The sequence below is a fragment of the Monodelphis domestica genome, chromosome 6, assembly GCF_027887165.1.
Source record: "Monodelphis domestica isolate mMonDom1 chromosome 6, mMonDom1.pri, whole genome shotgun sequence".
In the NCBI taxonomy this organism is placed as follows: Eukaryota; Metazoa; Chordata; class Mammalia; order Didelphimorphia; family Didelphidae; genus Monodelphis; species Monodelphis domestica.
The window spans coordinates 172,060,380-172,077,956 of NC_077232.1; the positions used below are offsets into that span (position 1 = coordinate 172,060,380).

A 17,577-nucleotide genomic window follows, 5' to 3' on the forward strand; every position below is an offset into this window, starting at 1 on the left:
CATGTTTTGCAGTAATCCATGACAGTAATTTAAGAGATTGCTGAATTTTAAGATTAAATTCATTCCTGTGGTCAGTGAAACTCCTTTTTTATGTTCTTGGATGCTACTGATTTAGCTTTCACTGCTGATGAGAGAAATAATTTGATTTAAATAATATGCTGCAATTCAAATGTAATCAGTTATACCATTTGGTTATTGCATTTTAAAACTCTTAATCTACTTTAGCCAATCCTCTGAGTTGAGGACATGCTATGAAATGAATAAATTTTTTTTGTCTTCTAATTTTTTCTGTTACAGAAAAATTTCTTTTGATGCTTCAATCAGTAAAGAGGGCATTTGCTATTGATTCCAGCCATCCTTGGCTACATGAGTGTATGATTCGCCTCTTCAGTGCTGGTATGTTTTAGTTTTTAACCCCTTAAAGTTCATATTTACAGCAATATTTGTTGCTAATCATATTCCTAAATGATAAACACAAATTTATCAACAATTCTCTTTAAGAGAAGGTATTATGTAGTTGTTTATATAGTTGAAGGAAAAGCAATGATCCTGATTTATGGCTAATATCTATTTTTAAAGTTATAGGTGTACCTAACCAGAAATAAGTTCAGTCAAGGTACTTAAGTATCTTATTTTCTATATGGCACTGAGTTAGGCATATACCTGAGAATTTATATATAAATTCATACTTTTATAAACATATTAAGTATTGAATTTGTTTTAAAAATGTTTTTGATAACTCAGTTTTATTAGTTTCATTTATAATCATCCTAAGAACTTTGTATATTTAAAAACATTATGTTGAGAAGGATTAGGTAGGTTTCACCTGAATGCCTAAGAGAGTCCATGACCCATAAAAGTTAAAAATCTCTGTCTTAGAGAATTTTATCATTTCAAGGAGTCATGATAAATTTGTTTGAAAAGCAGAGTCCTTTTAGAAAGTGAATGGAGTAGATGCTCTCTGATTCATTTGTTTGGTAAATCTGGATTTTTAGGAAGTAGCTTAACTGACATGGTTTTAAAGAGTTATCTTTACTAGTTCAGTAAAATTTCATCAAAGCAAGCTTTTAAAATCAACATTTAAATCTGAGTATTTTAAACTTTAAACTACTATGTTGTTTCGATGTTAAAAATAGAGAATTTTAAGCTAGAAGGTACCTTAGAGATTATCTAGTTCAACTCCTTCATTTTACAGATAAGGAGACTGGGTTGCATTGAAGTTACATGAGTTACAAGTTACATGTAAGTTACACAGCTTATAACCATAGGAGAGCTAGGATTCAAATCTAGGCCTCCTGATTCCCAATCTAATACTCTTTATATATAATATACTGTGCTGTTTTAAACATCAGAAGTTACTAGTAAGTTTCTTTGTAGGCATGTTGTAATTCTTTAGGTGTCTTTTTAAAAATATGACAAAAAAGTGAATTTAATAATTTTAACCTACAAAACAGAAACATTTTACAGTATGTTCTCTCTCACTAGATGTTAAATTTGTAATTTTTTTTAATTGGAGGAAATAGAAAAAACCAAATAACAAAACCACAAAAGAATTTTAATGTCAAGTTAATTAATATTATAATTTCCAACTACAAGCGTTAAAAACAAACAAACAAAGAAAACCCCCTACCTTCAGTCTTAGAATCAGTGCTAAGTATTTGTTCCAAAGCAGACAAGTGATAAGGCCTAGCCATTTGGGATTAAGTGACTTGTTCAGGGTTATACAGACAGGACTTCACATATCCATGTCTGGCTTTTTGTCCACTGAGCCACCTAGCTGCCCCAGTGAAAATTATTTTAGTCTTTAAAAAACAAAACAAAACACAACTAAAGCTAAAAAACAAAACAAAACAAAACCCAACCTATGACTTGTAATATAAGGAAAACATGGTTATTACTATCCCCCAAATAGAATGGGTTCTAGTGAGTTCTTCATTATTAGAAGTGTGGATAGGCTGGATAACCTGTCAAGAATGTTATATATTTACATCTAGAAAATTCCTGCATCTTGTAGAAAATTGTCATTTTTTTAAACCCTTACCTTTCACCTTAGAATCAATACTATATTGGTTCCAAGGCAGAAGAGTGGTAAGGGATAGGCAATGGGGGTTAAGTGACTTGCTCAGGTTCACACAGCTAGGAAGTGCCAGAGGCCAGATCTGAACCCAGGACTTCCGTCTCTAGGCCTGGCTCTCAATCCACTGAGCTACCCAGCTGTCCCCTAGAAAATTGTCTTCTAAGGGCCTCTGATGCTCCTTCTAAATGATACAGTTCTGTCATTTACTTATCTAAAATTTGGGGAGGGGGATTAAGGATTTTGTGGAATGGAATTTGAAAAATAGTTCAAATAAAGAAGTTGTGTAAATCTTTGAGTGGGTTTCCGTTTTAGAATATTTTAAATATACATGTTATATTACTAGTTCAATGTATTCCTGAAAAGGTATATAATATATATTTGTAACAGTCGAAACTTTTTTCCCACTAAATTTTACTGTAGTTTTTGAGGCGTGGAAAAATTTTGGTCTCAAGATTCAATAAAAATCACATTAAATTCCTGGACATTTGTGGTATTTTCCATTTAAACACTAAATAAACTGTGGTATGTATAGGTATGTGTGTTCTTTTATTGAGTGCATAAACATTATGTAATCTCTTTGACTTAACTTTTCTTGTAAGGGTTGTGTAGAAAATGTAAATGTACATATACTGCGAATTGACACAGGCTGAATGCTCCCTGAAGTGAAGGTTAGAATTCTTAAGCATTTGTCATTTGCCATAAGAGCTTTGGGATTATTTACAGGTTATAGAGAATTGGAGGAAGAGCTTTTAGAATGTGAGTTGGTATGAAATTTTTTATGGAAAATTCCTGGAATTTGCACCAGAATATTTTACATCCTGGATTAAATTTGTAGATTTGAGACAAATCTTCAAAGTTATTAGAAGTGCTCAGATGATTTATGAATTACAACTCACAGCCCAGGGAAATAGTCATGCCAGGGGAGGCTTTGAAAATTTACACTGATTTTTGAAGTGGAATGGAAAGAATCTGAAAAATCCAGAAGTCTTGACTAGGCATTGCTTCAAAGGACAAAACTTAAAATATTCATCTATGAATTAATTTTGCTTAAGTGGAGCTGTTTTCAGGATGAAAGGAGACTGACTACAAAGAACATTTTTATAAACAGGCTACCAGAACTCTGATAAATCTTTGAAGATTAATTTGGAAGAGGATCCACTACAGAGAAAATAGATGGATGGTATGCTGAGTTAGAGATGGCACTAAAATTAGATCTTTGCAGAAGACAAACCAGTGGCTGTTGCTAAACTTGGAAGGTGCTACAGGGCAAAATTCAAGATATTAATTGTAGTAAATCTTAATTTTTAAAAAATCACCTGGCCTGTTTGTTTCAAGCGACATTCAGCAGAATGTCAGTATTTTGTTTTTGTTTTTATTTTTTTTTTAAAAACCCTTACCTTCCTTCTTAGAATCAATACTATGTATTAGTTCCAAGGCAGAAGAGCAGTAAGGGCTAGGCAATGGGGGTCAAGTGACTTCAGAAGGTCCCACAGCTGAGAAGTACCTGAGGTCAGATTTGAATTCAATTCACTGAGCCACCCAGCTGCCCCTCCAGTGTTTTGTTTTTAAACAACTAAACTTAAACTCCTACTCCATTGCCGAAGCTTGGTACATGGGTAAATCTTTGGTTCTCAAAGGCTATGGTACTAGCCTGCTAAAAGAATTTTGCATGCTGGCCCAATGATCTACTATGTACAGATATCACTTCCATATTGCAGAGGTCCTCCCTTCATGCCAGAGAAGCAGTCTGAATTTTGTCTTGGAATCAATACTGTATGAGCCTGACTCAATCTGCTAAGCCATCTAGCTGCTCTCACTATCATTAAAATTAAACAGAAACAGCTTTTCTGTTACTTCTATCTCCTTCTTCCATTTCTGTGTTGTATACTTCCTGTCTCAGATGCCTAAAAAGCTATGTGACTCTGGGCAAGCCACATATGCCTCACTTTTCTTATTTTTAAACTGGAGATAATGCTAGAAACCTCCCAGAGTTATTGTGAAAATCAAATGAGATAATATATGTAAAGTGCTTTGTAAACCTTAAAGCACTATGAATACAAGTAATTATTTTTTTAAAAGTTGTATGTGTGTGTGCAGTTCAAGTCTTTTCTGGGTTTTTTTCATATCTATTTTTTTCTAGGGGTAGGGTATCCCCCAGACTTGTGATTTAATGGGGTAGTAACTCCTGGTAAGGAAATTTAGAACTCATTCCTTAACCTCACAAAATGCAATTTAAAGATATACAGCTGTTCTTCAAGGCATCAAATATAATATAAAAATATAATTCTTTTTCAGTTGCAGAACAATTAATTTGCATGTTGCTATGTTAAAGAGATTGGAGTATACTTTGAGGAATTTCCAAATGATTTGTTTCCTTCAAAATAATACCCCACAATTTAAAAATATGCATAAAACTTTGGCTATCCAGGGCTAATTATATAGTGGTACCATTATTTTTTTTTAAACTCTTACCTTCCATCTTGGAATCAATACTATGTATTGGCTCCAAGGCAGAAGAGTGGTAAGGGCTAGGCAATGGGGGTCAAGCCCAGGGTCACACAGCTAGGAAGTGACTGAGGCCAGATTTGAACCTAGGACCTCCCGTCTCTAGACCTGGCTCTCAGTAGACTGAGCTACCCAGCTGCCCCCTAGTGATGCCATTATTAACAAATCCTAGAAACATGAGTTTCTATACACACAAGTTGTGGCTTGCTTTTGTTTTTATGTTGTATTCTAAAATTTTATATGTGGAAATTAAATAGCCAGGGATCATGAAGAGGAGGGTTGCACCTTAAATCTTCATTGTGCTTCTGTCCGTGAGCTATGTCACTGTTCTGTCTCCTTTGAGAGATACCCTCCTTTATGTGGGGACCCTCCTGTAGTGGATTCACAGATTACTGAAGAGGGAGTTTTCATTAGAACAAGACCTATCAGTGTTTGTACACCTGACTTAGTTTATTGGGAATTTCATCCTATTCAGAAACTGACCTTGTGCAAATTACTTCTGACCCTGTTTTTTATCTGAAAATTATGGATTTTAGATCATCTGATCTTTTGATATCTTCCAAAACTTACCCTATAATCCATTTAAGCAGACAATGGAAAGAGTTTCAAATGACTTGGAAAATTTATTTTTCTGATTCAGGAGTATTTTCAGTTATTAAATGATCAGTGAGCCCAGTGTTAAAAGGAAGGTTGTGCTGTTATGGGCTATGGTCAGCTAGTTGGAGAAGTGGATAGAGTTCTGGGATAGAATAGCCTCAAAAGCTCACTAGCTGTGCGGTTCTGGGCAAATCATTTAACTTATCCCTGTTTGTCTCAGTTCCTCATCTATAAAATGACCTGGAGAAGGAAATGGTAAACCACTCCAAAATCTTTGCCAGGAAAACCCTAGATGGGGTCATGGAGAGTTGAACACAACTGAAAATGATATAACAAATGTGATATTGCATCTTCAAGGTCTTATACTCTCTTAGGTCCCAGTTCTCCTAGTGTGAATCCTTTAAATATATCTGTATAATGTAAATACATAGCAATGTGGCCAAGTGCTGAGAGCCAGACTTGAAATTCAGAAGGTCTGACTCAGATTTTGTCTGATACTCATGAATTCTTTGGCTCCCAATTAGTTTCTTTAACCCTTTGTGCCTCAGCCTTGTCTCTAGGATTTATCTTCGGTGTGATTAATGCAGTTTGGTTTGTAGGTGGGAGAAACAGTTGTGTTCTAGAACCGAGAGCCTCCTTTGTAGGCTTTTCTGAATTCCTGGATAAGTAGAGAGGCAGTTTTGGGAAGTCATTTGGCTGGGCATGTCTGACACATCTGGGCTATGTGACCCTGGACTATTGACGCTACCTGGGAATTTCAAGTAAGCCCTTTAAGACCATAAGTTTTAGGCACATTTCTTGGGAGTTTCCACTCAGGAAGAACCATAGATCCTCACTGTAAGTAATCTTGTACGGCATCTACTCTTCAGATAGAACTGTGTTCCATTAGCTCCATTCGGTAGGTCATGGATTACTACTGATTGTTTTCACTTTGCACTGCTCATAGGTCTATTGTTTGTTTGCTTTATTAGCAGGTTCTGAAAGTAAAGATCTGCCTGATGCAGTGAGAACAGTATTAAAACAAGAGATGAACCGGCTTTTTGGAGCAACCAACCCAAAGAACTTTAATGAAACTTTCCTGAAGAGGAACTTTGATTCATTGCCTCACAGGTTATCAGGTAATGAACTTGCTTTTCTTCTTATTGCTGCCTCTTAAGTTTGCAGTCTTTTGGGTAAGTGTGCACACTAAGTGTGCACTGGTGATGGGAGAGGATTTGTGAAGAGATGGAAGAGATGTTTCCTACCAAATTCCTTCACCGATTCAGAACTTTCTAAGCAATGGGATTCCAAGTTTTGGGGGTCAGAGGCTTAAAAATAGAATCAAGTGTTAATGTGCTTTACTATAGACTATGTAAAGTCAAAAATTTCTGTTGTAATGTTTAAATCCATTTTCTTTCGTGTACATGGATTCTTTACCCCTTGCTTATCTGGACAATGGTGCTGAAAATCATAACTGGGTCAGTGTATGCAGAGATAGTGGGGTCTCTGAAGTGCTGGAGCACTGTTGAGTTTTTGGTTTTCTTGGGTGTTCATGGCTAAGGGTAACAGGTTTGTTTGTCTTTGTGTACTTAACTATTAAACTGAATTTTTATTTTTTAGCAGAAATTTTTTATTTTTCATTAAATAATCTTGAGATAGTTGAGCAAAGTTAAAAAAAAAAGTCTTAAAAAGAGTCTTTCTTGGCCTTCTTTTCCCTGGCTTTTTTAGCTGGGGAGCTGGAGGGTAGTTTTAACCTAATATAAAACCCTAAGATGTTTCTTTTATCCTGTTTAGCTGCCAAAATGGTCTATTACTTGGATCCTTCTAGTCAGAAGCGAGCAGTAGAGTTGGCAACAACACTTGATGAATCTCTAACTAATAGGAACCTCCAGGTAAAGATTTTTTCAGTCTCTCTTTAGAGCTACCTGAATGTTCTTTGCTTTTTATCCAGAGATTTGAATTCTCTATTGTTTAAATTTGTGAATTCTTTTAAAAAATTTTACCTTTTTGTTTTTAAATGTGTCAAGAATAAACACCAACTAGTGGTTATAATTAATCTCTTTTAGCATTTTATTTTATCCAACTACATTCTTGAACAGAATATACTGCCTTCACTAACTCCAGAAGAACCATTATATAGGTGAAAAGAATTTCACAAATAATTGAATTGCAGTTTATGCTCTTGTTTTCTAGAAATAGGATAAAATATTGATGAACATTTTTATATTTTCATGTATAAGGAAGGCAAGGAAGAGTATATTATATTAAGCTAACAGAAATATCTATCACGATAGAATCATAAATTTTCAAATTGTTTTTCCTCTATTAAGTCTTAATTAATTTGTTGCATTCTTCATGTATTCATAATACTAAAGGAAAATATTTCCTGTTGGGTGACAAACATGGAACTGGCTTTCCATTTAACTGTAGTTTAGCCTCCTCAGCTTACAGAAGAAACAGGTGCCCAGAGAAGTTTGCATCATTAAAGATTTGTTGTTGTTTTAAAGAAGAGTTTGATCGAGAGGGGGAACATTTCCAGTCTTTAGTAGTTAAATTGCTGTAATGTGGGAACAAATGTTGTAACGATAACCAGGTTCAGGTTAAAAAGGTCAGGTCCCAGCTTAAGCTAGAAAACCTACCGAGAAGAGAGACCATGTAGAGAAGACTGAAGTGTCAAGCAGTGTTTAAGAAAACAAAATGAGGCTTAGGCATCTATGACTGAAAGAACCGCCAGGGAATAATCCAACCTACACCCTGAAGCCCTGGATAGTAGACTGGCTGGGTTTTTTTGTAATAGAACCACGAACCTCCCACTTTTGACCCTTTTGGACGGGAAGGAAAAGGCAAAAGGAAAACTGAGTTGCCCAGCCTTTGAAAGGAGGAAAAGGTGAGAAAACACAAACATGTGTAAATTGTCTTGAAACATGATTGTGAATGGTGAATTTTGCCTCCATTGAAAAGAGGCTTTGCGGTAAACATTTAACTGCTTCGTAATTCCTGGTTCCTGGTCCCACATGTCAGGTTTGATTTTGTTACATAGTGCTTTTAGTAAGTCAAGTTTTCGGGAATGCAGTTTTGTTTTGTCTTCATTTTATTTGAGTAAAATGTTGAATATGTAAAAAGTAGTTGCTTTGTTAAACTTTAGTACTGCAACTCCAAATTACTGCAGTAAGGAAGTGCATTAGTTGACATGAAAAGGCATGGAAGTGGATAGCTAGAGATGCTCAAAACTTTGGCTTTCCATTTAGGTCTGATTCAGGAGACTTGAAACAATTTATCTTTAAGGGATATTGTAATTGTGGAATGTTGGTGGGTGAGGAATTAAGTGCATTCTCATTTTATTCAGAAATGTGATAACTTCATGAGATATTTCACAAGTTCAAAAAAGAAACTTGCTGTTTTTATGTTGTAAATTATTTCTTTACCCTTCTCTCTTAGACATGCATGGAGGCCTTGGGAGCCTTGTGTGATGGGAGCCTTGGAGACTGTAAAGAAGCTGCTGAAACATACCGAGCAAATTGCCATAAGCTTTTCCCCTACGCTCTGGCTTTCATGCCTCCCGGGTATGAGGAAGACACCAAGATCACGATAAATGGAGATAGTTCTGCAGAAACTGAAGAACTGGCCAACGAAATTTGAGCCCCTTAAGCAAACAAAACGACTTTGGACCATATCTAGTGTATAATATTTTTGTCACGCACCTGCTGCATTGCTCTAACTTACACAGAATGGAAGGAGTCAACGTTTAGCCTTCAAATAGTGTTTTATGTTTTTTTATCCTGCTGAAAAAGTATATATATAAAATATCTAACATATTACAGGATATAGGTTCAGTTTCTTAAAAATTAAAAAGCTGCTAAAATTGAGAGGAAAAATTACCATATCCTATACCTACCTTCCCACCCATGTTTTTAAACTAATTTATATGAAATCTGGAGGCTGTTACAGCTAACAAAGCAGGTGTGTGGCAGAAATATTACTTTAAATTTGTCTTGTGAGATTACTATATCTCAGACAGCATAAATGCTGTTTTAGCACTGGATTCTTTCACTGAGCACAAAGAGTTGTTGGGGCTTTAGCATCTGACTGGTTTTGATATGGGGTTGATCTGACCATAGGAAGTATGCAATGTGAATCACTATTTACAGAGAAATCTACAACAGAAGTTTGATGTTGTAGTGAATGGGACAAATAGATACCAAGCAGAATTATTAAGAAAACATAGGGTGTTCAATAAGCTTGTTGTGTCTCCAAAATTCACTGTACATGATCAGTTTGGTGTTCTTGTACCACAGTTTTTAACTGAAGGAACCAGTTAGAACAATCTCAATTTTAATTAAAAAAAGAAACTTGAAAAAAAAAAGTAACGTTGCTGTTTTGGGGCAAGCCTTTCAGCATTGTTTTGGCCAAACTTAATAAAACTGTAATGCAAGAACCAAATGCACTGTGATGTGGCACCAACTAATTAAAAAGGAAGTATGAATTTTTCACCCCAAAGTGAAAAGAGAGAACCCACCATGGCTTGAAGGTAAAGAGCAGAACTCCTTACTACCATTCTATGACTGATCAAGAGACTAATAGTTAAAAACCTCAGCAGGCCTTGTTCACGTTATGCAGAAAAAAAAAAAGTGCTGCAGTTTAGATACCTCTGGAATTTTTCCACAGTGTCACAGGTTTGTAATACTTGAAGCCCTACATTTCTAAGAATATATTTCTTGCTCAGTTGTTTCAGGCAAGCCCAAGACTTTGTAACTTTTAAAGGGCCCAAGATTTTTTTTCAATAACAGACCAGCTTCTTATTCCTGCAGTTACAGATGTAATTTCCTTTTTGTTGTCAAACATAAGGTACCAAATATGATGCAATAAAATGTTTTGAAAAACAGTTGTGTGAATATTTCAACTAATAGGTATTGGGCTTCTGTGAAAATACACAGATGGAAAGAGACACGAGTGCAAGTCAGAGGTAATATAATGTGCTGTACAGTTATAACATTGATATGTTAATGCTGGTGCAAACGGAAGCTTTATGTAGTATATATAAACGAAGTGCTGGTGTCAGGGAAATTCCTAGATGCAAAATGTAGTACTGCTTGGCATTACAATCTCTCTCCACAAAGGCTAGGGTGGCAGCTAGTACTGTGAACTGATTTCACCCATCTTAATTAAGGGAAAATTGAAGCCTGCTATGTAAATGGTTTTGATTGAGAAAATGAGCCTTAATATTAATATGCTAAACCTATGAAACAATGAGAACTAGCCTTGGGCTCCACAGTCTCTCATTAATGGCCTTTGCAGTATCTGAGCAAATAAAAACAAGATGATTGAGTAAAAATGAATAGACTGTATATACACTTTACATTTTTGTGGTACTTTTAGTTTCTAGAAAGTCGTTTCTGAGGAGGATTTTTCAGGAAGACTTTAACTCTTGTCAAATGAACTGTTGGGCTAAAGACCAACTCTTTTCCTAGTCCATTAATCTGTACTTACAAACCACAATTTAATGGTATAAAAGTACAAACCGAATCCCCATTTTTTGTTTTATTACCTGGCCCAGTCTCAGGAACATCTTGAAAGATGGCAATGTATTATTGTTTAAAAAAAAAAAGAAAAACTTCTCCTCTGGCAACTGAAGTTCTCTATGTTGAGAGAACTGGTGTGCTACCTCTGCCACAGACGAGGTGCTTGAGGAGGCACCAGCCATATGATGGGGGGGAGGGGTGAATTATGTTTAAACTATTGTATATTGAACTGAAATTCATCTATTGTCTTGACTGTAAAAAATGGCTGTAGATTGTCTTAGAATGACCATGACTACTCATAACTCTTACTGCAGATTACCACCCTTTAAGAGAGAAATTCCTAATGTGTATATTGTAATCCAACCCAATCTTTACTGGAACAATTGAATAAATCTTATATTCTCTTTCAGGTTTACTTGATATAGTTCATAACTTGTTTAGGGTCTGAGGACCTTGACTTTATTCATGTTACATCCAGACACTACCCCCCAAAACATCATAATTTAAATATTAGGTGTATGTGTGCTATTTGCTTTGAGGGCCGGCAACTAATTCACATTCAACTCATGAATTCAGAAAGAGACATGCTGACATTTTAGGATGGGTGTGGGAGAAGTGAGGAATAAAAGCAGGAAAGCAAGGTAGAGCAGGGGGAAAAGTGTTTCGATCTATACTGAATACTTTAATTTATTGCTAAGATTTGAAGAAGTTTTTTGAAAATCCAATTCAATTTAATCTATGTGGACATTAGAGAGAGTACTAATTATTTCCCTTTACATTCAGCCAAAAGTCTCACTTAATCTTTAAAAAAACCCAAACAAACAAAAACCCAACCCTATAATTCAAGAGAACACAGGGGCTTGACTTCATTTTATTTTGTCATAGGCAACTCAAACATTTTAATATGTTGTATTTCAAATAACCAGTGAAATAGAATTTCTGTGTCAGTGATGACTTGCTGGCTGTCAAGCACTGGTTCTTTACAGCCTAGATTTGGTTTGGGCTGTACTATGAATAGTAACCACAGCTGTGGAATGAAAGCTATGGTTGTAGGAAGATGATACCAGAAAAGTATGGTCCAGGTTTAAGTAGGTTGTGATGAATTCAGGGAAATCTTTTTTCTGAACAATTTCCAGGAATATTTCAGTTGCAGTGTGCAGCAGCTGTTTTGCTCTAGAAAGAGATAGAAAAAAGAAAGATACTGTGCTTTCTTGTGAGATGCATGAAATCAGTGAACTGCCTTTTTTTACACTTGAGGTTAGTTGAATTTAAGATATTATATTTAGTGAGACAGACTGACCTTTCAGATACACAGTAACCATCTTGTAGTTCATTCTTCACTTCCTTGACTAAGTTGTGAACGAGACTCCTTGACACCACCGTTCTCTCATCATCTTCTAATCTAGCTTGATGACGGATCCATTGCCATACCTGAATTAGAATACAGATGGGTTTTCCCCGTCATTAATCTTTACGTTGGAGTTCCAAAGACTAACTTTTCTCCTGTACAAAACAACCACAGTCTGAAACTTCAGCTATGCTCAAATTAATCCAGAAATGAAGTTATTAGAAATAGTTTAGTTTGAATGATGGGTCTGATCATAGGCCTTAATTTCAACCATGTGGGGAACTCCCATTATGAATATACTTTCCACCAACCCACATTGGCAGTTCATCTGTAATTTACAGCCATGGAGAGACTGAGGACACTCACAGAGATTAAGTAGCTTACCCACGAAGATAAGTGATCTGCCCCTTTGCCCTGAGCCAGCAACATGTGTCACAGTCAGAACCTAAAGTATTCTGAAGGTGCTAAGGTCAGTTCCCCTATCAACTGTCCTTAAGAAAAAGGAGTACTGAAATCCCTTTCCCATGCAACAGAGAGGGAACGAAGGAGAAGGGGCCAAGCAAGCATTAAGTCCCTCACATCATGCCAGGCATTCACCTGTGCTAAGAGTTTACAAAAATCTCATTTTGTCCTCACGACAACCCTAGAAGTGATGGTATCCCCATCTTAAGATCGAGGAAACTACGGTTAAAGTTAAGTGGCTTTCGATGGGTCACAGAGCTAGAAGAGTCCTGGTTCAGATTTGAATTCAGGTTGTCTTGGCTCCTGGTCCAGCACTGTTATTTGCTGCACCACTTCTGCCAGTAACTAGGTTAGGGAATCTGTTTAAGACCCCAGGCAGCTAGCAAAGGTTAAATTAGAAGTGGTTAAGGGGGAAGAGAAATTATGTCCTAGGGTAGGAGGGGTTAAAAGTTCTCTCATGCATTTCTGTCTGCCTTTTGAAGAAGTGGTAACTTGGGCCAGCAGGTAAGAAAGAAAACATTGAACAAGGAGAACTTCGATGTCTCAAATATGCAAGAACTTGGTATTGCTCCTAATAACCTTGTGAACTATTGCAGCATAGCAAGAGCACTGGCTTTACTGAGCTTTGCATCCAACTTCCTCTTGTTGAATTAAAATTTCTGATTAGCATAAAATTTACTCTTCCCCCTCAAAAAAACAAGAGGAAAAAAATCCCTTTCACAAGCACAATTAAGCAAAACAAATACCCATGTTGAGTCCTATTAAATTGTGGTTGGTCATTATGATGACCAGAATGCAGTGCCTTAGGCTTTCCAAGTTTTTCTTTTTCATTAACCTAAAAACTAGATTTTGACTATGAAGGGTGTTCTGGAGAATTTTCATTTTGAGGTTCCAAGATGGATTCTCAGGGATCTGGGCAGTTTTCTTTGGTGACTTCTTGAAGTGCAATGTCTAGGCCCTTTATTTGGTCGAGGGCTTTCAGGTGGCCTGTTTCTTACATCATGTCTCTTAGGTAAAAGGCTGTGAGGTACCTTCCATTTTCTTCTGTTTTTGTTTTTTAGTTTTTATTCTTTCTGATCGCTAAAATGAGATGTATTAAGTACCTGCTAGGCACTTTGCTAAGTGCTGCTGATTCCAAGAAAGGGGGAAAAAGTACCAACCAGTACTTGCTTTCAAGGAGATCAACCCAGTGGGGGAGATAACATGCAAAGAACTACAAGGAAAGTAGATATGTACAGAATAAATTAGGGGTAATTTCAGAAGGCTTTACTAAAAACAGGACTGCCAAAGGCTTCTTGTTGAAAGTGGGACATTAGTTAAGATCTGGAGAAAACCAGAAAAGCCAGGAGGCAGAGATGAGGGAAGAGCATGAAACCACTACATCAGATGACAGAGCACTATGTATGAGAAACATCTTTCATCTGTGCTCCATTCTAATTTTCAGGGAGTTTGTTGTTTGGACGTCGTTTTATGCCAGAATGCCGAGCCATTAATTCCCTTTAGAAATTATGCTTCAAAAAATTTTTTCCCAGCACTATTTTAAAAGCATTTTGAACTTAAAAGAAAGAGAAACCCCACAATGACTTCATCTCTTTCAGAAGCTCTAGTTGAACCTCTATTCAAGCTGTGCTTTCCTTTGAGGCTTTGCTTATTAATGTTTGAAGACAATCTTTTCTAGATTTGTCTTGAGGATCCCTGGCATCATAATAGTTTTTCTTAATAATGTGATTCTTGGTGAGTTTGCTCATTCTTCCTAGCCTATTTTCTCACTTTGGACCTTATGCTAGGGTTGGATTCTGCAACACTTCTGGAAGGAATTCATGTTTGAGCTGGCTTGCTAATGTTTTCTTACAGTATTTGAGTATCATACCAGGACCTAAGGGACAGTTCAGATGGAAGAGCTGCTAGCTTTCAGTGTTCCCCAGATAGTCTGATCCAGGGCATAGTATGATCACTGGCCCCCCCTAGTCTGAGCTTGCCCCTGTGTGGAGTTCAGTAGTACATGGCCGCTGCTCTCGGCTACTATCGGCTAGCTGGAAAGATCCAGTGACTCAGAATGGGAGCACTATACACTCCTCTTTGTCTGGGACTCTTTCCTTGGTTATTCAGCTACAACCTAGACTAGAAGCCGGAACTGAGAGCCTGCGCTGCTCCCAGGGACTGAGCCACTTGCTTATGAACTCATTCCAGGCTCGGTATGTCGTGTCTAGAATGTCACCCCTCTTCATGCCTATGTTCTCTTTTTAGTTAGCTCTGGGGCCCGGATCTGGTAGCAGGCAAGCTGTACTTGCTTGTGTCCCCCAGACAAGCTTGGGCTCCTCTTTGCTAGCTAGGAGACCTCTTCTTACTCCAGGTCATGGCCCCTATTGTGCAGCCAATCCTGGCTATGCCTTGTCCTCACGGTCCATAGACCTCTGCCTCTCTGCTGACAATTTCCTGATCAGACTTTGCCCAGGATCATTCCCTCGATCGTTCCGGAGGTGTTGGGACTGGTCTGTACTTGTGGTACATCTTCTAGCTCCTCTCCCATCTTTGTTCCACCCTACCTGACTTCCATCGGAGTGAAATTGGGAGGGGACGTGCTTCTGAAACTGGTCCAATGGCTTTAAAGTGCTCCTCCTGCAGGGAGCTTTGGGAAGCACGTCACAGCCAGCCCTAGTCTAGACACAGGAAAGTGGCTGCCTGACGAAGTTAAAAAAAGTTCCCCAAATTAATCTTTATTTCACGGTTTCCAACCATCCTAAAAGTCATGCATTTTGAGCCATTTGCCGTCAGTTTTTTTGTGCCATCCTGCCACCTTTGCGAATTAGTTTTGTCTATAGGATTTGCACGACTTTAGCAGAGGCCACAAGGATTGGACGTGTAAGGAATTCCACCTACCTGTGACCTGGAGATCTCTGCAGTCGCTGAATCTTCAACTTGACCACGATAATAGAAATGACCTTCTCCTTTAGGAATAACAGAAAACGATCACTTAGGGAACACATTTTGAACCTCCCGCTGCTCTTTTCACCCAGTAGTGACAGCCTCCTCTTGCCTTGGGTTCTTGGGACCACCTCTCCATACAATTTTGCCCATTCTGCGGTGACTCCTCTGCTCACCGATTTCATAGACTTGGGGAAGATCATTATCTCTCTGCTGTCCCAGCTTAATGCTGGCCAGCCAGTTGGAAGTGGAAGGAGTGTTCTCTAGGCCACAGTACTCCTAACTAAGCAGCATGCTCCGACCCTCATGCCAAAAACTGATGTCCCTCAATTGAGAGGGCTGCCATTGCGACCGGCTGCTGCTTGGGATGGAACTAAAAATTCCTTTGAATTGGCTCCAAACTTTGAACCACTAACTGGTCGTTGAATTGAAATTGAAAATGGATCATGGAAATGACAGGTCACAAAAAGTAAAGCATTCAGACTGACCCCCGCTCTCCACTCCCTTTTCCTGCCCCTCAGATTCCTCTCTCACTTTCTCTTGCTGTTTGGTCTTATCTGGAAATTGATGCCAAAAGAGCAAAGAAAGCCCTGTCTGGGCTCTTTGGCTTTTGTGACCTTGTGCTTGGATGTTTTCCATTAATTCAGATAGTTGTGGTAAACATTTTAAAGTAGGTTCATCAATAACAACATTTGAAAATTCTTTGCAAATTTGGGGGGTTTTCCCTGTTAATTGAGTTTCATCAGTCCGTTGAATTGAAAATATTAAGAGGGTCTACGGTTTCCTTAAGAAACAGACGAAATAGCCTAACTGCTTCATTTGCCTTTTTTGGAAAATGTAGTTGACTCCTTCCGGAACTTAATTGTTTTCTTGCTGTTTCAGAAGCATTCCATTCAACCTATGCATCTATTCTTCCCTGTACTCCATGCTAAGGCAAAATGGAATTGCACAAGGACACTCACAACACCCTTTCTAATCTCTTATATAACAATTTAAGGTAACACTGGATTTGATTTTGTAAGATGGTTCCTTCCACAGGGAAGGCGGGCCATCAATATTTGTAAATTCTGTCCTCTAGGTTTCCGCAAGAGCACTAATGACTTCAGGCCTTAAGTGTATGTTATTGAGTAAGCCTGTTGATGTGGGGCCCTGGGCAAGTAAGTGATGGGTGCAAGATTTTTGTTTATTTCCCACACGTGGACTTCGCTGCTTTGTATGAGTGCATCTCTGCCCCCAGCGGTACAGATCCCTAAATAGGGTCATCTTTTGCTCCTATGGGTAGAAAAGGACACTGATCTCGAAACCAAAGTTTGAATTTTTGTCAATGAATTCTTATGGACTTTGTGCACATTTGTGAGAAGACCATGTCTAGAATGGTGCTGACTTAAAAAGCCTTTGCAGCATGCAAATGATTTAGCACCAGATTTCCTACCGATTTCCCCTGTTTTCTCAGGTATCTCTTCATTCTGGAGTTGACTGATAGTAACTAAAATGGGATAAAATACTGTTTTCTTCCACCATCTGGTAACTAACTACCTAGCACACTGCAGGGTCCTCAGAGGGATGTTGTCACCAGAATGATGTTTCTTAGCAGCCACCTTCCTCCCTCAGGTCTCCATCCCCCATTTAGGGTTGGGAACAAATGGGCTGGGAATGCGGAGCAGCTGTTTGGATGTGGTCTATTTTTTTGGCTCTGCTTCGGATGACCACAAGAGAAAGCAGAGGGAACTCCAGGGGTACTTGGCAGTCATCTGCCCTGCTTGCAACTGGGCACCCCCCCCCCCCCTTGCAGGAGTTTTGCCCACAAGTGGTGTTCTGTACTACAAGAAGAAAAATCAAGAATTCTAGTAGGTTTGAGTTATTTTACTCTAAATCAAGAGAGGTGACATCTAGAAATGTTATCAAGCCAAAAGAAACAAGGTGGTGGTACACAGGAAAGTGGTGCTTAAATGGCTTTGATTAATAATGGGAATCCGCATTCACTGTATAATTTATTGGATTCTTTTAGGTAATTTGTCAGTCTTCATCGGACAGAAAAGGGAGGAGTCTGCAAACTTCTTTAAAGATGGTTTTCCCTGGAAGATGCAAATTATCCAAATGACGCTATCTACCCCTGCAAACTCGTGCCATGCCGCCGACCACTGTTTCATGAGGGGAAAGAAACC

The 17,577-nt window shown here is 38.0% G+C and overlaps 2 protein-coding genes across 6 annotated transcripts in view; one reads left to right on the forward strand and one right to left on the reverse strand.

Annotated features, from left to right (window-relative positions):
• NAA15 (N-alpha-acetyltransferase 15, NatA auxiliary subunit) overlaps nucleotides 1-11,092 on the forward strand; it is an 84,700-nt gene extending 73,608 nt beyond the window's left edge. The window contains exons 17-20 of one of the 2 annotated variants that reach the window (XM_007496309.3): nucleotides 298-396; nucleotides 6,151-6,297; nucleotides 6,953-7,050; nucleotides 8,597-11,092. In XM_007496309.3, the coding sequence (XP_007496371.1) occupies nucleotides 298-396; nucleotides 6,151-6,297; nucleotides 6,953-7,050; nucleotides 8,597-8,797 (545 nt within the window). In that variant the 3' untranslated portion in view covers nucleotides 8,798-11,092. The remainder of the gene's footprint in view (nucleotides 1-297; nucleotides 397-6,150; nucleotides 6,298-6,952; nucleotides 7,051-8,596) is intronic. The other variant, XM_007496310.3, reaches the window with a different exon arrangement.
• A 440-nt stretch (nucleotides 11,093-11,532) lies between these two features.
• Nucleotides 11,533-17,577, reverse strand: part of LOC103097953 (malate synthase-like) — a 76,980-nt gene continuing 70,935 nt past the window's right edge. For all 4 annotated transcript variants that reach the window (XM_056802716.1, XM_007496306.3, XM_007496307.3 and 1 more), the window contains 3 exons: nucleotides 15,368-15,435; nucleotides 11,978-12,108; nucleotides 11,533-11,850 (listed from right to left, as the gene is read on the reverse strand). In XM_056802716.1, the coding sequence (XP_056658694.1) occupies nucleotides 11,658-11,850; nucleotides 11,978-12,108; nucleotides 15,368-15,435 (392 nt within the window). In that variant the 3' untranslated portion in view covers nucleotides 11,533-11,657. The remainder of the gene's footprint in view (nucleotides 11,851-11,977; nucleotides 12,109-15,367; nucleotides 15,436-17,577) is intronic.